This window comes from Ictalurus furcatus, chromosome 23 (assembly GCF_023375685.1).
Source record: "Ictalurus furcatus strain D&B chromosome 23, Billie_1.0, whole genome shotgun sequence".
Classification (NCBI taxonomy): Eukaryota; Metazoa; Chordata; class Actinopteri; order Siluriformes; family Ictaluridae; genus Ictalurus; species Ictalurus furcatus.
Window position 1 is genome coordinate 7,493,667 of NC_071277.1, and position 14,041 is coordinate 7,507,707.

Genomic DNA, 14,041 nt, shown 5'->3' on the forward strand with positions numbered 1-14,041 from the left:
TGACAACATAATCAGTTCTGAAATCAGTTCATCGTTCAGAAAGTGTGAGCCGACAATATGAATCATGTCCCTGGATATTCAGCTCAGGACTTTTTTTTTTAGCTGAATAATATACACTATAGTGCATGATGATCTTTTTATCTCCCAAGTACCATTAGTGAGGTCAGTCACTGATGTCGGGTGAGGAGGCCTGGGGTGCAGTTCATCCCAAAGTTGTTCAGTGGGGTTGAGGTCAGGGCTCTGTGCAGGACACTGCTCTGTGTTTTTCCATTCTGAAACCCATGTCTTCATGGAGCTCACGTTGTACAAGGGGCATTGTCATGCTGGAACAGGTTTGGACCCCTTAGTTCCCGTGAAGGGAAATTATAATGCTACAACATATAAAGACTTTGTATACAACTGCGTGCTTCCAACGTGGAAGAACCACAGGTCTGGTGTCCACAATCTTTCATCAATATAGTGTATAAACTTTAAGGAAGGTTGGAAATACTCTTTCATATTGCAAATCACAGTCAGAAGTCAGAGGTGAAGCTGTAACACTGTTATCCACCTTGGGAAAGTCTTCAGGACTTCAGGAGTTTGTGACGTTTACGTACTCTCAGTAACATAAAAACCTGCATGTTTTTCTTCCAATCTTTAAAAGTGAGGCTGGTAAGGGAAGAACTGTTTATTGCGATTATTGCATAAGTGATAACAGGAAATAATTTGTTTCGTGGAATGTTGTCATGAACAACATAAACTGACTTTTTGTTGTCGTAAATGCGGTGTAAGAAGAATAAAACACTTTGGGATGTTCTGTTAGAGGAAAATAAAATATTTTGGGGCATTAACAGTAGCTCTGCTTTACGTCCTGCTGAATCACACCACCCCAACGTTTATTTATTTTGCTTTAACAACACGACATAATGTATATTCCTGAACTAGAACACAGCTTTCATCAACTAAGCAGCTAAACCACTTCAGCATACTCTATCTGGTCAAAGAAAGGGAAGAAAACCATGTTATACTAAAAAGAAAAAAGTAAATAAAAATTAAAATAATGCTGTGTTTTAGTGAAGTGACTCAGATCACTTTTTGTTTAATTTTTTTTTTTTTTTTTTTAAACAAAAGCTAAATATTTATTACATTTAAGACAGCAAAGCAATACTTTTACCTCACATGAACGGTTTTACGGTTATGATTTTTCGGAGGAATTGTGTGAAAAGAAGGTTCCAATCCTGTTAGCTTTTTAAGCTAAATGAAACTCTGAGGTAAAAAAAAAAAAAAAAAAAAAAAACCGTTAGGAATATGTGACACCGCGCGCTCGCGCTCGATTCAAAATAAGCAATCCGCGCGTGAGGATGACGCGCGCGCTCGTGTCCCCATCATCTCCTCTCTCTCTCTCTCTCTCTCTCTCTCTCTCTGTCTCTCTTAGAGAGCTCCATGAAAAATCAAAAGTGACAACTGTGAGTGCCACTGAACGCCAGGAGTGATTAACACAGAGCACTTCCGCGTCGGCGCTCGACTTTGAAGCAAACCGTTAAACCGAGAGGATGCGCACGGAATCCACGGCGCTCGGGATCCTTTACGGTTTGACTGTTTGGGTCGCAAGCTGCCGCGGTGCCCGAGTAGTGAGCGGTGAGTTTATGGAAATAGTGCAAATTTAAGGCTCATATCTATCTATCTATCTGTATGTCTGTCTGTCTATCTATCTATCTATCTATCTGTCTGTCTATCTGTCTGTCTGTGTATCTACCTATCTACAAATTTCTACATAAAAAAAAAATTAAAGTAAAAAGTTTTGTGCCAGGGTTAGGGTTAGAAAACTAGCTTGTTTTGTTTGTTTATAAACAACTGATTTGTTTTGCGTGTTTTTTGTTGTTGATTTTGTTTATCTCTTTGCCTCATGCAGCAGTGTGAAAATTTGCATGTTCATAAATGATTTTTTTTTTTTTTTTTTTTTTAAACACAACTGTCTTCATTACATATTTTAGACCTTAATGTTATACATTTGGGAAATTAGAAGATTTATTTATTTAATTATTATTTTATGCATGCAGTTTTAGCCTATTTAAAAAATATATATTTTACAATTTGGATCGACAATTTTCCTTTTTAATATTTTGTTATTTAGACGGAATCAAAATTCGTAGCCGATATCATGCCATTTTAAGATAAACAAAGATAAAAAATCTAAAGAATCTGTATATGTATAAGTGTCTGACTTCATCTATACATCTATCTGTCTGTCTGTCTGTCTGTCTATTTATTTATTTATTAAGACAAAAAGCCCACATGGGGAATAAATACAGGTTAAGAGGTTATTAAATATGTATAAAATGTGCTCTGTATTAATGGTCCATGATCAATGGGATACCTGTGCAATATCAGCTAAATTATTCATTGCTTTATTCACTAAACATTTTCGTTTTGTTTACTAACCTTACTCATTTTAATTGCAGTTTTATCTCATACAGTGAAGATATCATTTTGTGATAAGAAAAAAACAATCTGATTTCCCCCACAAATGACCCAAATAAATCCAAACGAGTGTGGGTGTGTGAATAATCTCAGTGTTTAGAACCTACAATGAACCCATTAAGCTGAATTTTCAGGACTGGACTGGTGGGCGTTTGAAAGGAAAAGAGCAAAACCGTGTCGTTAATATGAATCCAGAACAATGCAGGAATAGCACGATCCTGGACGAGGACGAGAGGTCGGGTGCAGTTTAGCTTTTAAACGTGTGTTTGTACTGAGAGAGATGGAGTAAAAGAAGAGAAATTTATTGTGGGAAAAAAAAATTGCTGAGTCCAGACTTGCCCAGGTAGCTCCGGCGCATCACTGGCTTTAAACTGATGATAGTGCAGATCTGGACCAGGCAATTATTTAAAGTACCTCACGGGCAGTGAGCTAAAATTGCTATTAGATTTTTAAGAGTCTACGGATTAATCGCTGTTATCTTTCTCTTCCGTGAGCACACCACCATGCTCAGCACTTTACAAGATGGTTTATGATTTCACCCAAATATGGCGTCTCTGGTATTCCAATAGATTTGGAAATGAAACACTATGAAATTTCTCCAGTAAATCTAACGTATAAGAAGACTAAAAATAAAGATCCGTTTTTGTTGCTTGAAAAGATTTTGTTGCTTTTTGTGATTGTTATTGTAATTGTTATTGTTGTCATTATTATGTTTGTAATGAAGTCTGACAGAAGTACAAAAGGAAATGGATGGATGGATGGAGGTTACATGGATGGAGGTTATGGATTGGCTACACTCCAACAATCCTGGCCAGGCCAAAGTAGCTAATGGTTCTGCTATGAGAACATTCACCATGAATCAATATTTCTAATTATTTCTGATCTTTTTACATTATGTCTTTTTATTACTGCCTGTGCACGTTCTCCTAATGTGGGTTTCCTCAGGTTTCCTCCCACCTCCCACAAACACTCCTGTAGGTGGATTGGTGATATTTAATTGCCCTTAGGTGTGAATGAGTGTGTGTGTGCATGTGTGTGTGCATGTGTGTGCAATTGACTGACATCCCATCCAGGGTTTATTCCTGCCACAAGCGCCGGATTTTCCGGATCCGACCCTGAAGTGGTTACTAAAGATGACGTAATGAATGAATCTGATCTTTATAATACTGTAAATAAGTTTACAAGGGTGGATTCGAAACAAAAAATAATAAATCAGACTGCTGACTTAGTATGATGACTTCATATAAAACAAGTGGAAGACTGTAAAGGAGATCATTTAATTCTTCATATTAAAGCATAAGCTCCTTTGCACTCTCTCTAGGCCAGACAGTGTGTCATGGCGGTCCTGAGAAGTCGTGCTATAAAATCGCGTACTTCAGCGACGTGTCGAGCCGCGTGGCCTTCTGGGAAGCTCAGCAAGTGTGTGAGGTGGACGGTGGCTCGCTCCTGAGCGTGGAGAACTTCACTGAACAACGGCACATCGAGCAGCTTCTGCAGAATCTCAGTAGGACCAGTTCAGGTCCGGGTATTGCCGATGGAGATTTCTGGATCGGTCTGACTCGTATAGACAGTGGGAGTCCAGGGGAATACGCGAGCTACACTTCCTGCCCAGATCTGTACAGCTGGACGGACGGAAGCGTATCTCAGTTCAGGTGTGCGGGTTAGATGGTTTATTGTGGTTACTGTATGTCTATGTTGAGCTGAGAACATTGTGTATCATTCCTTATCACGCTCTTGGTCTCTAATAGGAACTGGTACTTCGATGAGCCGTCCTGCGGAGGGGAGGCATGCGTAGTGATGTACCATCAGCCCACTGCTCCGGCTGGTCTAGGAGGATCGTACCTTTATCAGTGGAACGATGACAGGTGCAGCATGAAGCATAATTTCATCTGCAAGTACGAGCCAGGTACAGCAGCACGTACACGACAACACAGTCTGGAAAACATGTAGTGAAACAACGCATGCTGAAGAACACATCGAGGAACCAGAGAAGCATATAGTTGCATTTTTGGGTGAAAAACAGACAACTATCATTATTGTCATTTCCATAGTAACAGCTCATTGACAGGGACTCATGTGGCGAACGATCTATGTAATCTAAGCCTAATGATGAACTCATTAAAACATGTGTTGCTATTTAATAAAGAAAGATGTGTAATCACTGAAGGACTTTCCAAAGTGTCAGAACTTCGTAACAGTCAGGAAGTTTTCTACCACAGGACAGAGTGCTATGTGCTTTCCGTTATTTGGTTTTTTTTCCTGTAACATGACGACTAAGCTGGTGAAGGAATGACGGTTTATACCTGCTATAATATACAGGTAAGTGATAACAGGCGCTAACTTGTTTTGCAGATGTTCCACAGCATTAAACATATCGATATTACCATTTTATTCTCAGTAATGCAGATGAAGTAAAGATTGTTGAACAATCAGGTCCATAAGTATTTGGACAGTGACACAATTTTTACAATTTTACCTCTGTACACCACCACAATGGATTTGAAATGAAGCAATCAAGATGTGATTGAAGCGTTAGACGTTCTGCTTTAATTCAAGGGGTTTAACAAAAATATTGCATTAACCGTTTAGGAATTGCAGCCATTTTTTTTTACAGAATCCTGCCGTTTTCACAGGCTCATTCATAAGTAATTGGACAGTTGACTAATTAAGCACTTTCATGGCCAGGTGTGGCCTGTGTCCTCGTTATTTCATGATAAATTAAGGAGATCTGGACAAATTAAGGTCTGGAGTTGATTCCAAGCGTTGAATTTGCATTTGGTAGGTGTTCATGGGATCTCTCAATCTCTCTTTGTGGTCCAAAGAGATGTCGATGCAAGTAAAGGAGGCCATCATTAGGCTGGAAAACAAAACAAAACAGACCTATGAGAGAGACAGCAGAAACTTTAGTAGTGGCCAAATTAACAATTTGGTACATTCTTGAAAAGAAGAAAAGAAATGGTGAGCTCAGCAACACCAAAAGGCCTGGAAGACTACAGAAGACAACTAAAGTGGATGATCGCAGAATTCTTTCCTCGACAAAGAAAAACCCCTTCACAACATCTAGCCAAGTCGAGAGCACTCTGGAGGAGGTAGGCAAAAAATTGTGTCACTGTCCAAATACTTATGGACCTGATTGTAACTCTGGCGATGAGGTGCTTGTTTATTTACAACTCATACTGAAAATATTTTCAATTCGTAAATCTGCTCATACACGGTACGCACATTAACAAGACTTAAGACGTATTAAGAATACTTTGTCCTCTATATTATAACCTGATTGGTCAGGAGGTTAAAAAAAAAGTGTGTTTCCAAAAAAAAAAAAAGTTTTACATTCATCATCTGTTTGAAGCAAAAAATAATAAATAAAAAATTTTACGACATCAATTTGCCAGTAATTACACTGTTTATTTATTAATAAACAACAACTGCTTTTTATCCATTTATAGTTACATTTGTTGTGGAACATCCTCAAAACAAGTTAGTTCCGGTTATCACTTTTGTTATAGTCAGTCTAAACGGCTGTTCTTTCACTTTCACGTTCTTTCTTTTTTAAAGTCAATAAAAGTCAGTTGTGTTACAGAGAAACCGGAAAGCGCAAAGTCTTGAAGACTTTCCTGTGGCGGAAAACTTCATGAAAATTAATCAGCACCTTCTGACCAGTCAGATTCAAGAATTCAACAGTGCTGTGGTATAAATGTTGTTAATACAGAGAGCCACCTGGTGAAGAAGCATGGAGACAGGCCTGTGAGTCGTGATGCAGGTAAGCCGAGGTGGAATCTTTGACCGCGTCACTTCATGTACACGCATATTCATTTACACCAGAATCTTTCAGCAGAACATGAAGAAGAGACGAAAACTCCTGATGTCTATGAGGAGGAAAGCCTTTATGTCACCGTGACAGGACACTCAAGTAATATCGCTCATCAGCATTTAACACAAAACGTTAAAACCACCCTGTCTCAGGTATTTAACCGAGCATATGAATATATTATTTTTTGTAGGTATGCTGCTGATTTATGTGATCATCCCGACCATTCCTCTGCTCCTGCTCATCCTCGTGGCCTCGGGGACGTGCTGCGTCCAGATGCTAAGCAAGAGGTGATTACAAATAACGTACTCACATTACAAACAGCACAGCCTCGCGGTAATTACACTCGCGAAGTGTTATCCAAATACCGCAGCACATCTGGCAATTAGCGAAGCAGTAAAACAGCAACATGATGCTAAGCGCACATGAATGTGCCACTTTATTATTTACTTTTACGTCTGATTTCTACATGATTCATTTATTTTTACATCTGATTTCTACACGATTCATTTATTTTCACAAGAGATTTCGACATGATTCATTTAATTTTATATGTGATTTCTACACAATTCATTTATTTTCACAAGAGATTTCGACATGATTCATTTATTTTTACATCTGATTTCTACACGATTCATTTACTTTTGCATTTGATTTCGACATGATTCATTTACTTTTATATGTGATTTCTACACGATTCATTTATTTTCACAAGAGATTTCGACATGATTCATTTATTTACATGTGATTTCTATGATTCATTTATTTTTACATGATTTTTACACGATTCATTTATTTACATGTGATATCTACATGATTTGTTTTCACATTATTTTTTTTTAAACACACTTATAACATATTTTCACATGACTTTTAAACACTATTCCTTTATTTTCACATGTAGGACACAGTTTTATTCATCCCTTATTATCCATTACATCATGATGCCACACAGTATGTGTGTACGTCCGAGCATACCATGCTGGAATTTTTGGAGTCGATTCTTTAAACTGAATCGGAGTCGATTTAGACATTTCTGGAATCAAACAACCAAAATCCTCTTCTCTCCCTCTTAATAATGTATAAAGCTTAGTCCACGATCACCCTCAAACCCCAAAAGCCTCGTGCTTGGCAGAACATCAAGGGTTTTATTTATGTAACTCATTATATTTATTAACCAGCGACTCCCACAGAGTGATGTGTTTTTAACAGATTTCCAGTCACTCAGCAGGCCTGACTCTGTGCAGTAAAAGGCTTTCTGGCGTGCGTTCAACTCCTCGGGGTAAACGCCTACAGCTCCGAAGCAGATGTGAGGCTTCTGTTTTACAATCGCTGTCACTCTCAAGGCTCAGTGTAATAATCTGGGACTATTAAAGTGACAGCTGGATTTATTTCTCTGATTTCATTTAAAATGGAGTCGCATATTATTTCTAGGAGCTGAAGAGTATATATGTTTATAATCACTTATGGAAAAATCAAACAATTTACACATGATCATGTGTTTTTCATGTGTGAATATCTGATCATGTGAAAAGTTATATATATAATAATAATTATTATATAATATTATTATAATAATAATATAATAAATATATTATAATATTATAATAATAATATAATAAATATATTATATATATTACATTATTGGATATTATTAACAATAATATTAATAATTTCCATCGTCGATCCAAATTGTCTGATTGCTACACCACTGAAAAATTCAAGTGAACATTTCACATGTAGTAGTGGAAACCTTACAGCAATTGAGCCACAAATAATAATTTTTAAAAAAGACAAATAGCAGGTATTTGTTAAATATTTACTTTTCTCTTTCATCCACGTTGGACAGAAGACCACAGACGAAAACGAGAGTGGACCAGTCAACACTCTGGATCTCCAAGACGCCAAAATCAGACAGCGCAATGGAGGTGTAAAATACAAACTACGTTCCACGGTTTACGCGAACGCTACATCGTCTACATACTTGTACGTGGTCTTCTAACACAAATCTCAGTGTTAACGTTGTGACACACTTGACTCTTTTCTATGACGGCTTTTGCTGCTATGCCCTGAAACGAATCACGCCAATTATTTCATTAATCTAGGTTTCCTCTTCGCCTAACAAGCCAAATCCGTAATCATGCCTTCATTCCTGCGTATCCTCTCTCATCCTGCTCTCTGTTTCCTTCCTTCCCTCCCTCCTTCCCTCCCTCCCTCACAGAGAGCCATCAGAAAGCGCACTCGTTTGCAGAAGGAAATCTTCAGCTAATTGGCAGCAAACACTGAGAGCAATTCAATTACTGTAATTAAGACGGGTGAAAGCCGTTACAGGATCCACATAAAGAGATTAGTTTAAAGTGGCGGCTAGAACGAAATAGAGTCGTGCCAGCTCGAAAATACCTCCGTGCCAGCAAAAAAATAAGGCAGATTAAAACTGCTTATAGATTAGCTTTGGAGTTTTATTTTTCAGGGGCTTGTCAACTATAAATATCAAATCCCAAGTTTTACATTTTGAGTTCAGAGTTAATGCCGTTTCAATATTAAACATTAGCAATTAATCGTAGTATATTAAGTGAGACACAAACACAAGAGGGTGTGCTGTTCTAGGAAAATAATCAGCTGTAGTGATGTGTGATGGCGCCCAACGCTAAGTGGAGTTACTCTTGCCTCTACATAGTCGATTGTTTTCCAATAACAGCATGTCGCGAAGTGTTTTATTCCTCTTATACTATAGCAATTTGTCAACAAATATGATTGTTTTGTTTATTAAAGAACAACATGTTGTACTATTTATCTACAGTACTTATTGTTACATTTATCAATTGAATTAGCGCAAAACGAGTTAGCTCCTGTTCTAGCTTACATTACAGAAGCTATAAACAGTCGATCCCTCGCCAGTGTCTCTTTTTTTATGTCTTTTTTTTTTTAATAAAGCAAAAAAAAAACCCAGGGTGCACGGTGGCTTAGTGGTTACCACGTTCGCCTCACACCTCCAGGGTCGGGGGTTGGATTCCCACCATGGCACTGTGTGTGCGGAGTTTGCACGTTCTCCCCGTGCTGCGGGGGTTTCCTCCGGGTACTCCGGTTTCCTCCCCCAGTCCAAAGACATGCATGGTAGGCTGATTGGCATGTCTAAAGTGTCCGTAGTGTATGAATGGGTGTGTGAGTGTGTATGTGATTGTGCCCTGCGATGGATTGGCACGCTGTCCAGGGTGTACCCCGCCTTGTGCCCCATGCTCCCTGGGATAGGCTCCAGGTTTCCCCATGACCCTGAAAAGGATAAGCGGTATAGAAGATGGATGGATGGAAAAAAAAACCCATACATATAGCCAGAAAACTGAAAAGCGTAAACCTCCTGGACTGTCCTGAAGAATTTTCCTTCAATGGAAATCTTACTGATTGTTACAATCACCGAATGATATCGAATTTAATGTGAAGTCTAGGTCATGTGACTTGAGTTCAGTGTAAAATATTTCAAATATATGCACGGTACCATAAAAATATTTTACGGTAAATTGAAAAAAAAATAATACAGAAATATGATAACACACTATTCAAAACCAGCTAAAATTGGCTAACTGATCTGAGAACTGTCAGGTAGGCGTGGCATAATATTTTAACGAGCACATTTGATTGACGGTGTGAGTCTTTAAGCTTGCCATGCCACTAAAGTACAATTCAGGAATGTACAAATTAATCCAGTTATAGAGTCAGCACTTTAAGCTATGCCTTTTAGCATTGTGTTTGTCCACTAGCAGCGCTTTTGTTAGCTAGATTAGCTTTCATCAAAGAGTCAAATAAAAGGTTCAAGCAGGATTGCATAGTTTTGCTTACAGCTTTGCGAAAGGGACAAGTATCATCAGGTTTGTAATTAGTACGGCTGAACCTTACGCAAGATTTCCCCAAGATTAGCTTACTGCCGCCCACTCTGCATCCAAAGGGAAAGGAATGTTAGTTCATGTAGCTATTACGAGTCATCAGTGATTCACACTTCATACACACACACACACACACACACACCATGTTTCTCTGTATAAACCCACATTAGGCACATTAGATTACACTTTTAGGTTCCCTGGGGCTTTTAAAAGAACCGCATTGGTGTTAGAACAACTTGACACAGCCGTCATTATCCCCGTGAGCTTTTCTGCCAGAGTAACATTAGCATAGCGTGTTTATCCGACTGTGAGTCACCTACAGAAAGCCTTAGCAGATGTGGATATTTTTATACGATGTGTTTGAAATTCTGACATCCTGCTCATTCTTATATACGCAGTTTTTGCTTGTAATATTGACTCATCGTTTATCATGAGTATAAAGTATATAAAATTTCAAAATGCGTGTTGTATAATGTGGACGAAATTCATCGCCCGTACAGGGTTTACCCAAAGAAACATGTCTGCTTGTAAAGTACAGTTCGATGGGTGTATCGTATGTGTGTTGGAATCAGATGTTTTCATGTCTATTTTTTGGGGACAGTCACGGGTACAAACCGTTAAATAAAGGGATGATTGTGAAGAAGTGTGGATCTTAAATTTGTGTTAAATATTCCATTCAAATTGGTTGAAAGTAGAAATGTTGAGCATTGTGATTGTTTGTATTGGCATACAGTACTGTGTAGAAATCTTCGGCATGTGTAGAGACACTTTTACCAGTGGCCGTTTCGGGCGTACCCGTGTTCGGCATTGAATGTATTTTTGAGGTCACACTCCAGAGAGGTTAATGGTTCATATGAAAGCAGACATTTGAGGTTTTCAGATTTTTTTCACTTAGCCTACTAGGTTTAAATGTTATAATTTTATTGTGGCAGTTGTATACGGTGTTTCACTCTCAAAAAAGCTTTAGTCGTTCTGTCTGTTTTATCTCTGTACCAATGTTATTATGGAGACATGTAAATGGTTTGTCCAGCAGGGGGCTCACACCCCTCCATTTTCCCATCACCCTGAGTCATGATACTCTACACACAGAAACCCAACAGTGTCCTGACCAGTCTTATAGCAGACCTGCGGAGATTAAATGATTCAGTTGATTAAACTGATTGAAAGTGCCCCATAAGTGAATTTCATGTGCTGCCAGTGTACTGCAAGAAAGGGTTAAAAAAAGATTTAGATAAAGAAAAATGCAGCTTCTGAATACAGTATGTTCTTGCTATCATAAAAATATAAACAAACAAACCACAGTACTGAAATGTGTTATTAGTGAAAAGGTACTGAAAAAATAGAAAATATCGTTTAAACAATTTTAAACAACATTTTAAAATAACTATATATAAATGTGTAGTATAAATATTTTTATAATTATTTTAAATGCTACTGATAAAGATAGTAGTTGGGAAGTTGTTGTTTTTTTCATTTGACATTATACCTGTTAGTGTTACATATATAAAAATCTATATCTTGAAAAGAGTTCTTCAATCTTTACACAAAATCTACCGCAAAAGCTCTGCAATAAAACCTTTTTATATATTAAAATTCTATGCTCAGAGTAACAAATTACTAAATTTACTAAAATTACTAAATCAGATTTAGGTCTAGCTTGTTTACTAAGAAAAAAAATCATCTATAAAGTCACAAAGCATTTCATGTTTGACGGGTTGACTCTTCATTTGAAACAATTAATCAATTTGATTAAGGCAAACAAGCGTGTGAACTAGATTTAAACAGACAGCAACCTCCAGGCTATGAAAATTCAATAGATAAGATAGCGGCTGCGGAAACACTGAAAATATGAGACACTGTGTTTGCCACTCAGCCTGATATCCAATTAGATACGGCACAGATTTAAAAGCAGGCTGCTAATTAGAGAGTCTATTAAATTAATCAGTCCTCTTCTCCTCTTCAGCAGGAGAGCTCATCACATTCTTAATCATCACAGTTCTAATTACACATAGAGACGCAATCACGACTGTAGAGGCTCAGGGGGAAATGAAAGAAATCATTCTTGCCCCATTTAAAACGAAAGAATCTAAATAATTCAAGTCATGAAATATAAACTCTTGACTCTCTCAGACTTGTTGTGATATTGGAAATGAACAATGAATTAAAAGGAATGTGAGGGGAAAATTGATTTTGCTTTTACTGCAAACGTATAAATTTCAATTTCAATATCATTTGTAACGAGATGATTTATTTATTTATGTCATTGGAATAGTCATGCGTTCGACATGAAAGCTAGAGCAAAGAAGTCTGTGGAAATCTCATTACCTTAAAGTAAGGAATTAAACACTCTGTCATGGTATTCTATGAAAATAATCAGCCATGATCACACATACACATACAGATATGAAATTAGTTTGCTCTAATCATTAGTTTATTCAGAAACACCCAACAGATATTTTTTTACCTAGTTCTTTTACTCGTTGAACAGTCCTTTATCCAGCGTGACAAGCAACAAACCACGAACCTGTTCTTTTAACTAAATGATGAAGTGAATTACCTCTGATTTTATAATAGAGTTCAGTAAGATTTGGCTAATATACAGCCAAGGGTAAACGTTTGCTGTTTGTTATTTGAATGGAAAAGAAAAAAGCCAACAATTTTGCAAAAAATCAATAAAGTTGTAGGATGTTATAAATGAAACATGGGGTTCTCTGCGCACGGTGGCTTGGTGGTTAGCACATTCGCCTCCAGGGTCGGGGGTTCGATTCCCACCGTGGCCCTGTGTGTGTGCGGAGTTTCTCCCCGTGCTGCGGGGGTTTCCTCCGGGTACTCCAGTTTCCTCCCCCAGTCTAAAGATATGCATGGTAGGCTGATTGGCATGTCCAAAGTGTCCGTAGTGTATGAATGGGCGTGTGAATGTGTATGTAATGTATGTAATCCTGCGATGGATTGACACCCTGTCCAGGGTGTACCCCACCTTGTGCCCGATGCTCCCTGGGATAGGCTCCAGGTTCCCCGTGACCCTGAAAAGGATAAGCGGTATAGAAGATGGATGGATGGGGTTCTCCTGGAACAGGACAACGATCCAAATCATACGGCAAAATCAACACAAAACAGTGCTGTACATTAGGCACAGTTATCAGTCAGTTATACCACAAATAATACTGTGAGTCTTACTGCCAGTGATAATAGCAGTACAGTTAGTACAAAAGAGAAATGTTTTCGGTTGTTATACAGTTCTGTTTAACCACAACATACGGTTGCAATCCAAATGATTCAACCCCGCATTGCAAATCAGGTTTATTTCCCCAAATTCAACTGAAAATGAATTTGGGGGAAACCAGTTGAAGCATTCCTTGTGTTGAACTATTTCAATCACTTTTGTATGATTTGTTCATCACAAACAGCTGAAAGTCTGCACATTTTGAAAATAAATCTGATTTGCAATGTGGGTTGAATCATTTTGATTGCACCTGTACAGCATGAACTAGCGTGTGAACTTGTGTAACATTTCACTGTTTTTGCTTTCCCTGAATTCCATCACCATGTATGGAATATAAAGTAGGAATAGTTATAACACCTTTAACAAAATAAATATTGTTAATGCTGTTAGGTGTGGTTAGCTGTTAGGTGTGGTTTGGAATCTGCTCATGCATTTTCATTAATTGTTATTGTATAAACTGCTTCTTCAACCACAATTTGCACGTCATGGCACTGAACAGTTCGGTGCCGTCAGCTAGGGACATGTCCAGGCAGATGACCTCTGACCTTCTTGTAGCATGTGGATGCTTTCACACGAACTGATCCCATTTGTTTCATCTTCGACTCTGGATGAAAAGTCAGAGTCAGCGGACAATCTGAGAAAAGAATAAAACTCAGTGGGATGTACAGCTAT

The 14,041-nt window shown here is 38.0% G+C and overlaps 1 protein-coding gene across 1 annotated transcript; it reads left to right on the forward strand.

Moving 5' to 3' along the window:
- Nucleotides 1–56: 56 nt before the first annotated feature.
- On the forward strand, nt 57–9,236 carry chodl (chondrolectin). The gene is made up of 8 exons (XM_053611957.1): nt 57–332; nt 1,415–1,617; nt 3,782–4,112; nt 4,209–4,366; nt 6,170–6,220; nt 6,293–6,370; nt 6,462–6,558; nt 8,118–9,236. The coding sequence occupies exons 2-8, from the start codon at nt 1,533–1,535 to the stop codon at nt 8,200–8,202; spliced, it is 885 nt and encodes a 294-aa protein (XP_053467932.1). The 5' UTR covers nt 57–332; nt 1,415–1,532; the 3' UTR covers nt 8,203–9,236.
- Nucleotides 9,237–14,041: the final 4,805 nt, after the last annotated feature.